Genomic DNA, 14875 nt, shown 5'->3' on the forward strand with positions numbered 1-14875 from the left:
TTCTAGAGTGACTTTGGCGCTCTGACAATCATCACTGTCTTCAGTCTCAGGTTCAGAAGAGTTTCCAGTCCTGTCCTCAGTATCTGGTTTTAACTCTCTATCTGGATCCGTGTTCCTGAATGATTCTGGTCCTCCAGAGTCCTTTCCATCAGCTTTTGTTTCCATGAGCTCAGTTGAGCTGCTGGCTGGAGGCTCTGTCCACTCTGTTCTCCTCAGTTTGAGTTTGATGAAACGGTGAGGACTGATGACCAGGACATTTATGGTTTTTGACGCGATTCTGCTGGATAAATCTTTTGTTACAAACACTGCAACTGAATGGTTTCTCTCCTGTGTGGATTCTCATGTGTTCTTTTAAATTTGATTTCCTTTTAAAAGATGTCTTACAGACTGAGCAGCTGAAAGGTTTCTCTCCTGTGTGGATTCTCATGTGGTCCTTTAAATTTGATTTCCATTTAAAAGATGTCTTACAGAGTGAGCAGCTGAATGGTTTCTCTCCTATATGATTTCTGGTGTGTGTTTTCAGTATCCACTTGTGGCTAAATCCTTTGTCACAAACTGAGCAGCTGAATGGTTTCTCTACTGTGTGCACTCCAATATGTTTCTGCAGGTTTGAATCATATTTAAAAGATTTCTTACAGAATAAGCAGCTGAATTGTTTCTCTCCTGTATGTGATCTCATGTGTTCGTTTAATCTACTTCTCCATGTAAAAGACTTCTGACAAACTGAGCAGCTGAATGGTTTCTCTCCTGTATGTGATCTCATATGGTGGTTTAATCTACTTCTCCATTTAAAACACTTCTTACAAACTGAGCAGCTGAAAGGTTTCTCTCCTTTGTGAATTTGCCAGTGCTCTTTTAAATCAGATTTTTGTGAAAAAGACTTCTGACAAACTGAGCAGCTGAATCCTTTCTCACCTGTATGTGATCTCATGTGGTTGTTTAATCTACTTCTATATGTAAACGACCTATTACAAACTGAGCAGCTGAATGGTTTCTCTCCTGTATGTGATCTCATGTGGTCGTTTAATCTACTTCTATATTTTAAAGACTTCTGACAAACTGAGCAGCTGTGAGGTTTCTTTTCAGTGTGAATATTAGTAAGTTTCTTTAAGTCTCCACTCTGTTGAAAATATTTCTCACCCACAGAGCAGCTGAAAGGATCTTCTCCTTTATGAGTTATCATGTGCGTCTTTAGATTTATATCGAGCCAAAATTCTTTATCACAAACTGAGCAGCTGAGTGTTTTTTCCTCCAGCACTATATCTGGAATCACTGACAGGGACTTGATCATATTTCAGAGAGCTTAAACCTGGCTGAGGCTCTCTGGTCTGCTTCCAATCACCACAGCCATCAGTCTCAGGTTCAGAAGAGTCTCCAGTGTTGTCCTCAGTATCTGGTTGTAAATGTGTATCTGGATCTGAGGCTGGTTCTGGTCCTCCACAGTCCTCTCCATCAGCTTGTGTTTCCATGAGTTCAGTCTGTCTGTGATGAAGCTCTGAGGACGGAGGTTTCTCTTCATCATCTTCACTCTTCACAGGGACAGGAGTGAAGGTGAACTCGATGATATCAGCCTCCTCCAGCCCTTGAAGCTGCTCTCCCTCCCGTCTGCTCCAGAGTTCCTGCTGTTCCTCTTTAATGTGTGGGGGGGGCTCTTGCTCCTCTTGGTCCAGACTGGAGCCCCTCTCCTGCTGCTCAGGGGGAACCTCTTCTTTAACCACCACCAGCTGCTGGACGTCTGCAGGAAAGAGGAAACAGTGACATTACTGACCCCCACTAAACCAGTGGAATGTACTACGAAGCAGGATTTGGGGTTAGCGTGTTAGACTCAATAAACACGACGTTTATATCACTTTAGTGACTTTATTCCAGTTCAGAACAGGACAACTCTGTGGCCACCATTTCCACTGTAACCGGTCTCCATCAAGTAACTCAAACATACAACGCATGCGCACAAGCGTTCCCAGGGTCGAAAGGTTACAAAGAGGGAAAATACAAGTTAACAATCTCCCTATCCCTTTTTTATGTGAAATGATAAAACAATAAATAATAATAAAACAGTGTACAAGTAATACTTGTCACAAGATTTCAAATAAACATACAAAGTCATCCAATGACCATAAACAAAAAAAATGACATCCCGGTGACATCCTGGTACATTGAATTTTGACAAAAGAGAACATATTAATAATGCAAACGAAGTTTTCAGTGCTTTGAATTGTCTGTGCAATAAAGTTTTCACCTCAGATTCCACAGTCCTTCACTTAGAGCTTTCAAAAGCACCAGAGCCGAAGCTCCCTTTTTGGTGAGACAGTCAGCGACTTGGCCTTTTGTGTCTGACCAGAGCATCTCTTTTATTTGCTTGCTTTGTATAAGCTCCTTAATACCACTTATATCCAACCTAAGTCTCTTTTCTGTGACCTGTTTAGTTGACTTGAGGGCATCGAACAGGGACCGATTGTCGGTTACACAGACCAGTGAAGGAGCATTCAGTTCAGCCTTACCAGTGGTGAGCTCAGAAAAAAGAGTTGCAAGGAAAATAGCATTGTCTACACCATCGGACATAGCAAGTGTTTCTCCTGCAAGGGTGCTTCGTACAACACGTCGAATTCTTTTGGACTGCCAACACAGAGGAGAAAACTTTCCTCTTTCTCCCATAAGAACAATCAATGTCCCCCCCTGTGTACCTCCATCCGGAAGATTACCCAGAGAAGCATCACTGAAAACCACCAAGTGAAGAGCATCGTTTCCTAAATGCTGGAACTTGAGGGTCACCTTGTCTGCCTTAAGCTTACGGATAAGTTTATTTACCTCATGCATAGACTGCACCGTAGCATTTTTGATATTAGATGCCAAACTACATGAGTCAAACATAACATCTGGTCTGCTCTGCTTGGCAACCCATAGGACTTGTCCTATTTTTGACCTAAGCTGCTCTTTTTCAGTGTCATTAAGGGGCGCATCCCTAAGTATAGCACGTGCTGGTTGCATGTGAAGAGGTTGTAAATTCTCAATGTAACTGTGCTGATGTACCTGAACTACACCATCAACAGTAGCAGAATCCATTCCTACATAGGAGAAATGCTCATGTTCCTCACGCCCTACATGGAACGCAGACTTCAGTAGGGGAATCACATCTGTTGAAAAATCTTGCGAGCCTGCCCAAAGAAAATCATCTACATGGCATGCAAGTACTCCAGTAACCTTAAACTGCTCGTCTAACCAATAAAAGACTGCTGGATCCACCTGCGACATTTGACCACCTGTGCCCAGCATGATTTCTTTGACTTTGTTATACCAATATAGAGATGCATCAGCAAGACCATATACACATTTCTTCAGTTTCCATATAACATTTGCACTGCCTGCCTCAGGAGGGGGCCGGATATAAATATCCCTAGACAGCTCCATGCCCTGCAAGAATGCAGATTTGATGTCCATAGAATGGACTTGCCACTGGTTTTGACAGATTACTGATAACAACAGCCTAAGAGATTCTGAAGCACAGGTTGGAGAATCTTTCTGTAACTCTTGCATATTAAGCTCTTCAAACCCTCTGGCTACGAGTCGTGCTTTAGGCACAATACCCTTGGGAGAGTCTTTGAGACTACAGACCCATCTAGTGGAGACACATTTTTGGCCTGCATGATCAACCTCCTCAAACACATGATTATTGTGCCAATTTTGTATCTCTTCTTGTTTTGCTGCATCAAATGAAATGTCTTTTGCTATGAGTACATCAGCCTCCCTGTCTTCTGACTCAACGTTAAGACTACCAACAGATGACATATCAACTGACTCCTTTTGTCCCTCACTGCCATCAGGTTCAAGATGTTGTAAGTTAAACCAGTTTTTATGCTGTCCTGTGGCTTTTCCTGCTCTGCCTAAAACTCTGGCTGTATGTTGAATGCCATCATCTCTGCTCACAAATGTTACAGTCTGACCTGTTCTTAACCTAACACCTGCAAAAGGGGCAGGGTCACCACAGGCCCTGTGCTCTGTGTCAGTTTGTGTCACATTAGGTTGTGTGATGGGTGGGTGCAACACTTCTCCTGTATTCACCTCCATGTCACTGATGTTCTCCTGTTCATTGTCAGTATTATGGTCACTATCTGAGCTATCTTCTGTAGTGTTTGACACGCCTACCTCACTTTCTGCTTTTCTGTTAGCATCATCTTGAGCAATCTGCTTGTCGTGTTCCTCTGTGTTCACCTTACAAAGCCTGGAATGATGCACTCTAACAAGAATCCCACCATGTCTTACAAATACAACAGCCCCATCCTGACCAATAACCACCCCTGGTCCCTTCCACTCAGTGCAGTCTGCTCGTTTGTAATATACTCTGTCTCCTGTCACATATTTGTCATCTGTAGGTCTGAGCTGCTTGCGAAGTGCCCTCCTAATTCTCTCTGAGCATTTGGCTTCAGTGAATGCTTTCCTGGAAGCATGCAAAGCTGATATGTGTTCTCCTACCCTAGCACTTACAGTGGTGCCCTCTAAGGCAGGTAGCTTATCAACTAACACAGAGGGGAGGTTAGGATTCTGTCCAAATACTAATTGATGCGGGCTGTAACCATGAACACTGAGCATACTGTTCTTGGCCATGAGGGCCCAGTCAAGAGCAGTGTGCCAGTCACATCCATTTTCCCGTTTCACTTTCTGGATGATTTCGGTGAGTGTCTGATTGTGTCTTTCCAGTAGGCCGTTGCTCCAGGGACTGTATCCTGCTGTTGTTCTTGTCTCAATGTTGAAGTTTTCTGCCATGTCTCTGATTTCCTGATTATTGAATTCTCCACCGTTGTCACTGTATAGTCTCCGGGGGGGCCATGTACGCTTATCCATGTGTGAATGAAGGAGTTGACGATTTCACAGGATTTCTTTGTTTTCACAATGTTTCCAGCACTGAAACGTGTAAAATGGTCGATGATATGGAGATACCATACACCTGGTTCCAACTCATGCAGGTCCACTGCTACCGTTTCATTGTACTCTGAGGCCAAGGGCAAACCTGCAGCAGGCCTTGGTTTGGTCTTGCTGTACCTCTTGCATATGTCACAGTCATGTACTATTTGTTGCAAAATAGTGACACAGTCTTTGTCCTTATTTCCTGCGCTTTGAATGAGCCTTTGTAGACGATCTGCTGAGGCATGGCCAAACTGTTTGTGAAGCTTCAGAAGAACTTTGTGTTTCTCATTGGTGGACATGTTTTCTGTCACAGTAAGGACTTCATCCTCAGGCTCACTCTTTTCCGTATCTTTGTCTCTGATGTCTACACAGTAGTGGCCAGAGCTAGTGAATTCAAGAGCTACAGGTTGTCTGAACATCACAGCTCGGTCGTTTTCCATGTCCAAAATGGTTCCTGCTTTCTTCAAAGATGTTTTGCTCAGTAGCAGTGGGATGTCAGCTTTGACCACTTCAGCTTCAACATGACATTTTGTCTGTCCTATCTTAGCAGGTAGTTTTACTTTTCTGCTGGAATACACTAAGTTTCCATCTCCAAATCGAAATGGCCTGCTACTGGGGATTTCTGTTTGCAGCACCTGGTTCACTTGGTCTGGGCTGAGGTCTTTCACATAGCTTTCCAGCCATTTCTCCCCACATACAGTACGAGTACAAGCAGTGTCAATGATAGCTGACCCCAGGGATTCAGCCAGGAAGATTTCTGAATCAGACATTGAAGCTTTGGTAAACAGTGTGATGTTACATTCGTCAACATTTTCTTCTTCAGTTAGTTTGACATGTTCACTCTTCTTATGAGGACAATCTTTAGCCCAATGAAACATGCTCTGACAGATGGCACACCTTGATCTCCTACCGAATTTATCCAGTGGATTGGTACCTTGTAAGGGCTGCCTCTGTTGTCCAGTCTGTACCGTGTATCGTTGTCCTCGTCCTTGCGGTCTTTGCTCTGTAAAGAACGCCACGTCCTGCTGGTTCACTTGTATTCCGCTTGACGAGCCTGGCGCTTTTCCTCCGAAAATCCTCTTAAGTGCCGATTTCATATCGACGAACTTTAAGTCCGTGCACGCAGTCAGTGCAAGTTGCCTGCTTTTCACGTCCAGACAAGCCGTGTCCAAGAGCTTAAATGCTAACACAGCATCGGGTAGCGTCATATTGTACTTTTTCATCCGGTTATATCTCTGCTCGAAGTCAATTATGTAGTCCGATATGGACAGAGAACTTTCTTTTGTGATGCTATCAAAATGAGAATACGCTTCATATGCACGGTCTTTTTCCTCCTTTAGAAACACACTATCCAATTTAGCTAACAACGTATCCATACCGGTATCAATGTCCAAGTCATCTGCAGGTATTTCCATTGCGATTTCCCGGGCTCTTCCTTGAAGCCCCAAGGCGACAGCAAGTGCATGTTTCTCTTTGTCGAGTTCTGTAACACGCGTCCAGACGTTAATTTCATTTTTCCAACTCTCGTACGGCTTGGTCTCGTCAAACTTCGGCAGAATTTTGTAACTAGCAGCGATCCTCTGCTACCAATGTTAGACTCAATAAACACGACGTTTATATCACTTTAGTGACTTTATTCCAGTTCAGAACAGGACAACTCTGTGGCCACCATTTCCACTGTAACCGGTCTCCATCAAGTAACTCAAACATACAACGCATGCGCACAAGCGTTCCCAGGGTCGAAAGGTTACAAAGAGGGAAAATACAAGTTAACAAGCGAGGTGTCTTCAGGGTTAAGAGTGGGTTTCCGGTCCTACAACGCAGGTTCACGTTTTAACTGGGGTTATGTTCGAGATAAGAGAACAACTCAAATAAAAGCACTGCCAGCTGACCAATCAGAGCTCTGCGAGGGGACTTAAAGGCTATTAAGTCAAATTCCGGTCTAAAGGAAACAGTTGAAACTGCCAAATGCAGGAAAGAGGGCTGGCAATCAATCACAGAGTCTTGTTTTCAATTAATAAAACATCAAGTACAGAACAATCTGACCATGTTAACATTTGTGGTAAGCAAGATTACTTTAATATTTTTTAAAGCCCTACAACATAAGTAACCAAAGCAAAGCAATTCAGAGCATTGCGTACAGTTTGCAGCGCTGTAAGTGCACAATCAACATGTCACACTCGCTAAAAGCCCTCTCGGAGCAGGTTGTGAGGGACATTAGTTATGTGAGTTCAGCACGAGCGAAGTTGGCAGAACAAGAGCAACTCTTGAACAAGAAAAGTAAAAGGAATTCCGCTGTTTGGAAACACAACCAATCTGTTGAACCATCTAAAATGCAACCAAAAAGTGGAATATGACCAGGCAATAAAACAAAAAACAGACAAAAATAATGCCCCCTCGACTTCATCCCCCACATCACAGTCATCAACTAAGGATGCACTTTACGGTGCAACGGCCTACTCTGCTCGCAAAGACACAAAGATATAACATAATTATGCCATCCTATTCCACATAGCTAAAGACATGTGCCCAGTTAGCATGGTTAGCAACCAGGGGTTTAAGCAACTGGTTAACATTATGGACAAGCGTTACACAATGCCAGATCGGCATCATTTCACCTCTGCATTGCCTGCCCTATATGACAAATGCTGTGGGGAAGTTGAAAAAGATGTGGCTTCAGCTGATTACTTTAGTTATTGGTTTTTCAGTTGAATTATTAAGTTCAGGGTAATCAACTGAGATACTTTTCAATTTTTTAGAAGTTCAATAAATGGATGTTTTCAAAGTCAATGTATAATCGTATTTAATAATCGGGGTATCAATGATGACCAAAATAATCATGATTATGATTTTTGCCATAATCAAGCAGCACTAGTCTGTAACAAAATCCTACTAACAAAGATTTAAAGTGTGGTAAATTAATTTGCTTCAATATCAGCAGACTCAGAATCATATCTCACTTTAGTTGGTATTTGCGTTTGAATGTACTATACTGCCACCCCACCTAGGGCTGGGCGGTATATCGGTATTTATAACGATATGTTTTAAAAAGAGATATGTAGTAGAGCCAATACCGCCATACCGATATTTAGTATGTTTTGATGTTGATTTACGACCGCTATCACCGCAGGTGAGGGTGAGCGCAGGGTGAGGTAGGCCTGCTTTGTCACATGAGGAAGCCCACAATTTTTTTCAAATTCATGAAACTTTTGTTTTTATTATTACTTTTTAAAATGCGTTCTGCAGAGAAGGGAGGCTGGCGTTGGTCACGGTTTGGAATGAGAGAAAACAGGACTGAGTAACACGGCGATTTCTTTTTTTTGAAGACCTTAGTTAAGGCGGCAGGCGTGCGTTGCTTAGGCGGCCGCCTAAGCTGTAAAGTGCTGCGGGAAACCCTGCCTGCCTATTAGATCAGAATATGGGCTAATGTATGTTGTGTTATATTTCTCTGTTTTCTATGTATGTTAATACTGTGAAGCTGTAGGCCTGTTCTAGGGTCAGCCGGATTTGTTTACATTTTTATTATTTGCAGAGCTCTGTAAGAGCTTTTTTTTTTACATAATACTGTGCATCTGTTCCAAATAGGTCAGGCCTGTACTACTGTGTACATTTTTGTTATTTGCACTGCTCTGTAAGAGCAGAATCACGCCTATTGTTATAAAATCTAGGCTATTTGAACTATAGATTTCATTGATTTTTTACATACAGTGGGGCAAAAAATTATTTAGTCAGCCAGTAATTGTGCAAGTTCTCCCATTTAAAAAGATGAGAGAGGCCTGTACTTTTTATCATAGGTATACCTCAACTATGAGAGACAAAATGAGAACAAAAAATCCAGGAAATCACATTGTAGGATTTTTAATGAATTATTTTCAAATGATTGTGGAAAATAAGTATTTGGTCAATAACAAAAGTTCATCTCAATACTTTGTTATATACCCTTTGTTGGCAATGACAGAGGTCAAACGTTTTCTGTAAGTCTTCACAAGGTTTTCACACACTGTTGCTGATATTTTGGCCCATTCCTCCATGCAGATCTCCTCTAAAGCAGTGATGTTTTGGGGCTGTCGCTGGGCAACACAGACTTTCAACTCCCTCCAAAGATTTTCTATGGGGTTGAGATCTGGAGACTGGCTAGGCCACTCCAGGACCTTGAAATGCTTCTTACGAAGCCACTCCTTCGTTGCCCTGGCGGTGTGTTTGGGATCATTGTCATGCTGAAAGACCCAGCCACGCATCATCTTCAGTGCCCTTGCTGATGGAAGGAGGTTTTCACTCAAAATCTCACGATACATGGCCCCATTCATTCTTTCCTTTACACGGATCAGTCGTCCTGGTCCCTTTGCAGAAAAACAGCCCCAAAGCATGATGTTTCCACCCCCATGCTTCACAGTAGGTATGGTGTTCTTTGGATGCAACTCTGCATTCTTTCTCCTCCAAACACGACGAGTTGAGTTTTTACCAAAAAGTTCTATTTTGGTTTCATCTGACCATATGACATTCTCCCAATCCTCTTCTGGATCATCCAAATGCCCTCTAGCAAACTTCAGACGGGCCTGGACATGTACTGGCTTAAGCAGGGGGACACGTCTGGAACTGCAGGATTTAAGTCCCTGGCGGCGTAGTGTGTTACTGATGGTAGCCTCTGTTACTTTGGTCCCAGCTCTCTGCAGGTCATTCACTAGGTCCCCCCGTTTGGTTCTGGGATTTTTGCTCACCGTTCTTGTGATCATTTTGACCCCACGGGGTGAGATCTTGTGTGGAGCCCCAGATCGAGGGAGATTAGCAGTGGTCTTGTATGTCTTCCATTTTCTAATAATTGCTCCCACAGTTGATTTCTTCACACCAAGCTGCTTACCTATTGCGGATTCAGTTTTCCCAGCCTGGTGCAGGTCTACAATTTTGTCTCTGGTCTCCTTTGACAGCTCTTTGGTCTTGGCCATAGTGGAGTTTGGAGTATGACTGTTTGAGGTTGTGGACAGGTGTCTTTTATACTGATAACGAGTTCAAAAAGGTGCCATTAATACAGGTAACGAGTGGAGGACAGAGGAGCCTCTTAAAGAAGAAGTTACAGGTCTGTGAGAGCCAGAAATCTTGCTTGTTTGTAGGTGACCCAATACTTATTTTACCAAGGAATTTACCAATTAATTCATTAAAAATCCTACAATGTGATTTCCTGGATTTTTTTTTCTCATTCTGTCTCTCATAGTTGAAGTATACCTATGATAAAAATTACAGGCCTCTCTCATCTTTTTAAATGGAAGAACTTGCACAATTGGTGGCTGACTAAATACTTTTTTGCCCCACTGTATTACTGTGCATGTTTCAAACAGGGAACACCTGTTGTTTACATATCTGTTATTTGAGCAGAAAAAGAAAAACTGGAAGGTTTTGACTTTGATAGTCTAAATTAGTGATGCACCGATGTGAAAATTGTGTCCGATATCGATAACCGATATTACTATTGCTGTTATGGTCGATATCTTTGTATAGAAAACACTTTTTTATGATAATCAAATAAAGAGCTATTTTCCAAAACTTTGTTATTTATTTTCAGAAATGACTGATATTTTGACACAATTTAAGACCAAAACATGTTAAATAAAAAAATATTTTTATATAAAAATACATTTTTATAAAGGATACAAGTGTGTCCTGAATTGACACTATGAATAAGCCAACCCTGAGTATTCTCAATAAAATCTAACTCAATTGAGACCAAGTCACTGTATTCTGTGAACATTGTACAACAGTTCAAAACTTTAAAGTACAGTAGTAGGCCTTAAATGGCCAAAGCCAAAAGTATTGGCATTTATAAGATAAAATGTAAAAATGGAGCCAGAATAAACTGGACTGAACAGACACTGGCTTTTGCAGTCTTCTGAATAACTGCCCAGTACTTTAGGGTTAGGCCTAACCCTTGGCCTTCCCGGGCTTTGGAAGCAGACGAATGTCGGGCTTTGGTAACTTCGCTGAATGTGATCAAAATTCGCCGATTCAAGCCGAAATCGCGCTAAGCTCACATACAAAATGTGTATGGTTCCTTTGAATAATAGGGAGCCTTTACTTTTAAAAGATCGATAAATGGATGTTTGTGGAGAACAGTGTACTTAATTCCCACTATTGACATATTTACAGTTGATAATATCCTTTATAATATTTGATTGGTTTGATTTGATATGAAGGCTAGATGAAAATTCTTTCTTCCAGTTACTGTGAAAGATGAGGAAAAGAGGAAGGACACAGACAACGATCTCCAGCTTCTTCCAGCAGAGTAGTCATGTAAGAATTGTTTTCTTGTGTGAATGTTCAAAGGTGTGAAAGGTCAGAACACCATCACAAACACATAGCTAATACAGCTGTATGCTACGTGTCTTGCATAAATACATGATATGATATAGTTTAACAAAATTGAATAATACAAAAAATACAAGATGTATGTGACAATTAAGTTGTACCTTTTAGTTTCAGTTACACTCACTGTGCTTTGTATTAACTTATGAAACATATTATATTGTATAACAATCAGTGTAATTATAATATTATCCAAAAAATGATCTGGTCTTCCCCCCCGACACACACACTAGCTAAAAGCCTGGTAGCTAGTTAACGTAAGCAGTCGTACACAATTATAACGTTGAAACAAGGTAATAACACACCTAAACTGTATACTCACCACACCGAGATTGTTGGTTATCATACTCGACTTTTCTGGTTATGGTGGTAAAAGCAAATTATCCACCATCAACAAAACAGGTAGACAAAGTGTATGTTAGTAGGGCTATAGGCTACCGATTGCTTTTGATGGCAGTCTGTTAGCTTTAGAGACAGCCAGCTCTAAATCTATTTGTATCATCGTTATTTCGGCTTGACAGCTTATAAAGCACCTGATACTGATTCTTTACCTTGCAGGGACAATGCCGCTGGATAGTCATTGTTTTTTTTCTAAATGTAGGTGTAAAATAAATATTATAACGAGAGTGGAGACCCACTCACTCAGCACAGAATGCATTAAGACCAAACGGTCTTTCTGCCCCGGTTTTGCATACGCACCAAACATTGTAAACAAGAAACCCATGTATAGACATAGGCTAAATGGCTAAAAAAAAATAGCCAGGCCTACCTGTATGCGAGCCAGGGAATTCTTGGGCATGTAACACGGCTCTCTTCATCTCAAAGTTTTCATCAATCCACTGAGCCGTGAGGCTCAACATGCTTGTTTGGAAAACTGATGTCACTGACATTGCTGTCGAGTAACTTGGGGACGGGGGTGGCTACGATATCATGTAAGGCAGGCGGGAGACATCCGCAAAGTAACGAAGACTTGGTTTGTCATAGTGGGGCTCAGCGACCTCAAGCACCTCGCTGAATCCTTCGTCTTCCACTACTGAAAACGGTTGGTCATCAGCAGCGATCTTTGTTATTGCCATGCTCAATGCCTTTTGCTTCGGGTGGTTCTTGTGGAATTTATTGGTCTTTTCCAGCGCTTGTTCCATGGAGTTACCGACTGGTGCAGCTGCCGTAGCTTTCTTCCGCTGCTTGTTAGCATTAGCTAGTTTCTCATATTCTTTGTAGGCTTCAGGATGATTGTGGGTGATCAAATTGGTTGTATTGAACGATTTGACACGAATTCCCCCTCGCATCACTCACCACCCTCACAATCATCGCATACAGCATAGCGAGGATCCTCTTCATACACTTTGAAGAACGACCAAACAGACGGCATCGCTGCTCCCTCACCAAAGGCAAAGTCAAACTGACTTTTTTTGTCACCTCCAGCACATACTTGGGCACATTATGTGACGTGTAAATTTATGCGCTCGTGCAAAAACAAACATCCCTGCCCCCACACTCACATCAAAGCCTACACACACGTAAAATACATAGGAAAGGTTATCGGGCTGTTCACATCGGCCCTGTTTTGACATCGGAACGATACCGATGTGTAAAACATTGACCATATCGGCCGATATTATATCGGCGGCCGATATATCGTGCACCACTAGTCTAATTAAAACCAGTTTATGATGATTACTTGTGGCAATGAGTTAAAACTAAAGATTAAAAAACGTTTTGTTTAATATACCAATATATATCGTATATCGCCACTCGGACTAAAAATACTGGGATATCAGATTTGGTCCATATCGCCCAGCCCTAACCCCACCTCCATATGCATTCCTGTCCCTTCTAAATATACTGTACTTTATCCATGAATGTCCACCGCAGCGTCATTAAAGGAGTCATCATAGTGAGTTTCAGATATTGCGAACAAATGAATACCACATGATAATATTTCCTCTATCTCAGATTACCAACAGATGAGCTTATGTAAACCCTTTACTTGGTAACTTATTTGACATTACGATGGCAATTTAAATGTTATCTCATGTTCTCTTCCTTTCAAATTGAGAGCTTAACTAAAACATACATGTTACCCAATTTCAACCACACGCACCATCACATACATAACCCAACATTTAAATGCACATAGATTTCTATATGTGCATACTCACTCACTCAATTTGATGAGCCTCCCGGTACCTCCCAAACATTTTTAGATAAAAGTCATTGTAAATAGAATCATGGTAATGTCTCGCAACACTAGAGCTAATTATTAAATCAAAATTACATTTTAGGAGGAATGAACAACAACAGACCTCAGATTGCATATAATAAGGGTAAATATGAAGAACATATTTCAAGATTGTTATGTTAATAACTGATTGTGTTTTTTTTAAAGTTTTTTTTTAGGCAACCAGTGCCTTTAATATAGTGCAGTAGAGAAATGGGGAGACAGGGGATGAAGCGCAGCAAATGGACTCAGGCCGGATTCAAACCTGGGTCCACCTCCAGCTCTACCCCCTCAGCTATACAACTGCCATTGTGCATTTTTTTATTAATCAACTAAGTTATGTTAAATAATGTTTTCAACTTTAATTGACTGAATTTATCTGAAATGAGGCTTATTAACTCATGAATACTGAGTAACATATGATTACGTATACTGTATATTTAAAAAGAACATTGGAAGTCAAGACCAATTTTCATGTGTGGGCCATATTGCATTCTACTTTTAGAATAAACTGAGGGACAATTAAAAAAGGACCCAGGGCCACAGTTGGCCCACGGGCCGTAGTTTGGGCACCCCTGATTTAGGCATTCACAAAGCTCATGAATGTATAAAGTTTGACTTCTTCATGATTCTCCAATCCTATTGTAGCGATACAATTCCCAATGAATAATGATGCTAAACTTTGAGTCTGGCAGCCTGTTTTTAGCAGCTCTCCTTCCTGGATTTCCCCACGGGGAGAAATAAAGTTCCATCTTATCTTATAACTTTGAAAAGCATCAACAATGCATCTGGTGCACAGTGCTGATTTACGGAGAACAGTTTCCCACTTCACCCAGTTTTATGCATCTGGAGACATTTGGAGGTCTGAAAACAAAAACAAAGCCGAGTCATGTTATGAAGTAATACAGGTAACAGACCTGCTCTGTGTATCCGGATGTGAGGCTGTAACACAGCGTCCAGTAGTTTCCGGTGTCTCTCGTTCTCCTCTTTGGACCGAGACAGTTCCTCCTCGTACTCTGCTATCGTTCTTTCAAACAGAACAAATATCTCCTCAGCAGCTGCAGTGAGTCGCTGCTTCACCAACGAGAGCTGCATCTGGACTTTACTCATGTTGACTGAATCACAGCAGCATGTGTGGTTCTGTCTCCGTCTACTTCCGGCTAACGTAAGCACGCTACGCTAATTCCAGTTAGCATGTTTGGCTAACAAAGATAGGTCCGAGGTGAAATGTCCACTTCAGCGTGTTTCTCCACACCTTCCAGTGAGCCACCCCGGTTGTTTCTACGTAACGGAGAAAGCAGGACTAACGGGGACAACGGCTCACTACAAGAACCAGGAACAAAGCTTATATCCCGTACTCAGCCAGGAACACTTGGGTCCGTTTTCAAACCGACCCCG

General features: G+C 41.8%; 1 protein-coding gene across 1 annotated transcript; it reads right to left on the reverse strand.

Annotated features, from left to right (window-relative positions):
- Window positions 1-1000: 1000 nt before the first annotated feature.
- LOC134874838 (cilia- and flagella-associated protein 251-like) lies at window positions 1001-14875 on the reverse strand. Its single transcript, XM_063899054.1, has 2 exons — window positions 14395-14875; window positions 1001-1735 (listed from the first exon to the last, which is right to left on the reverse strand). Exons 1-2 carry the CDS (start codon window positions 14585-14587, stop codon window positions 1221-1223), a joined length of 708 nt encoding a protein of 235 aa, XP_063755124.1. The 5' UTR covers window positions 14588-14875; the 3' UTR covers window positions 1001-1220.

The sequence above is a fragment of the Eleginops maclovinus genome, chromosome 13 (genome assembly GCF_036324505.1).
Source record: "Eleginops maclovinus isolate JMC-PN-2008 ecotype Puerto Natales chromosome 13, JC_Emac_rtc_rv5, whole genome shotgun sequence".
NCBI classification, from domain to species: Eukaryota; Metazoa; Chordata; class Actinopteri; order Perciformes; family Eleginopidae; genus Eleginops; species Eleginops maclovinus.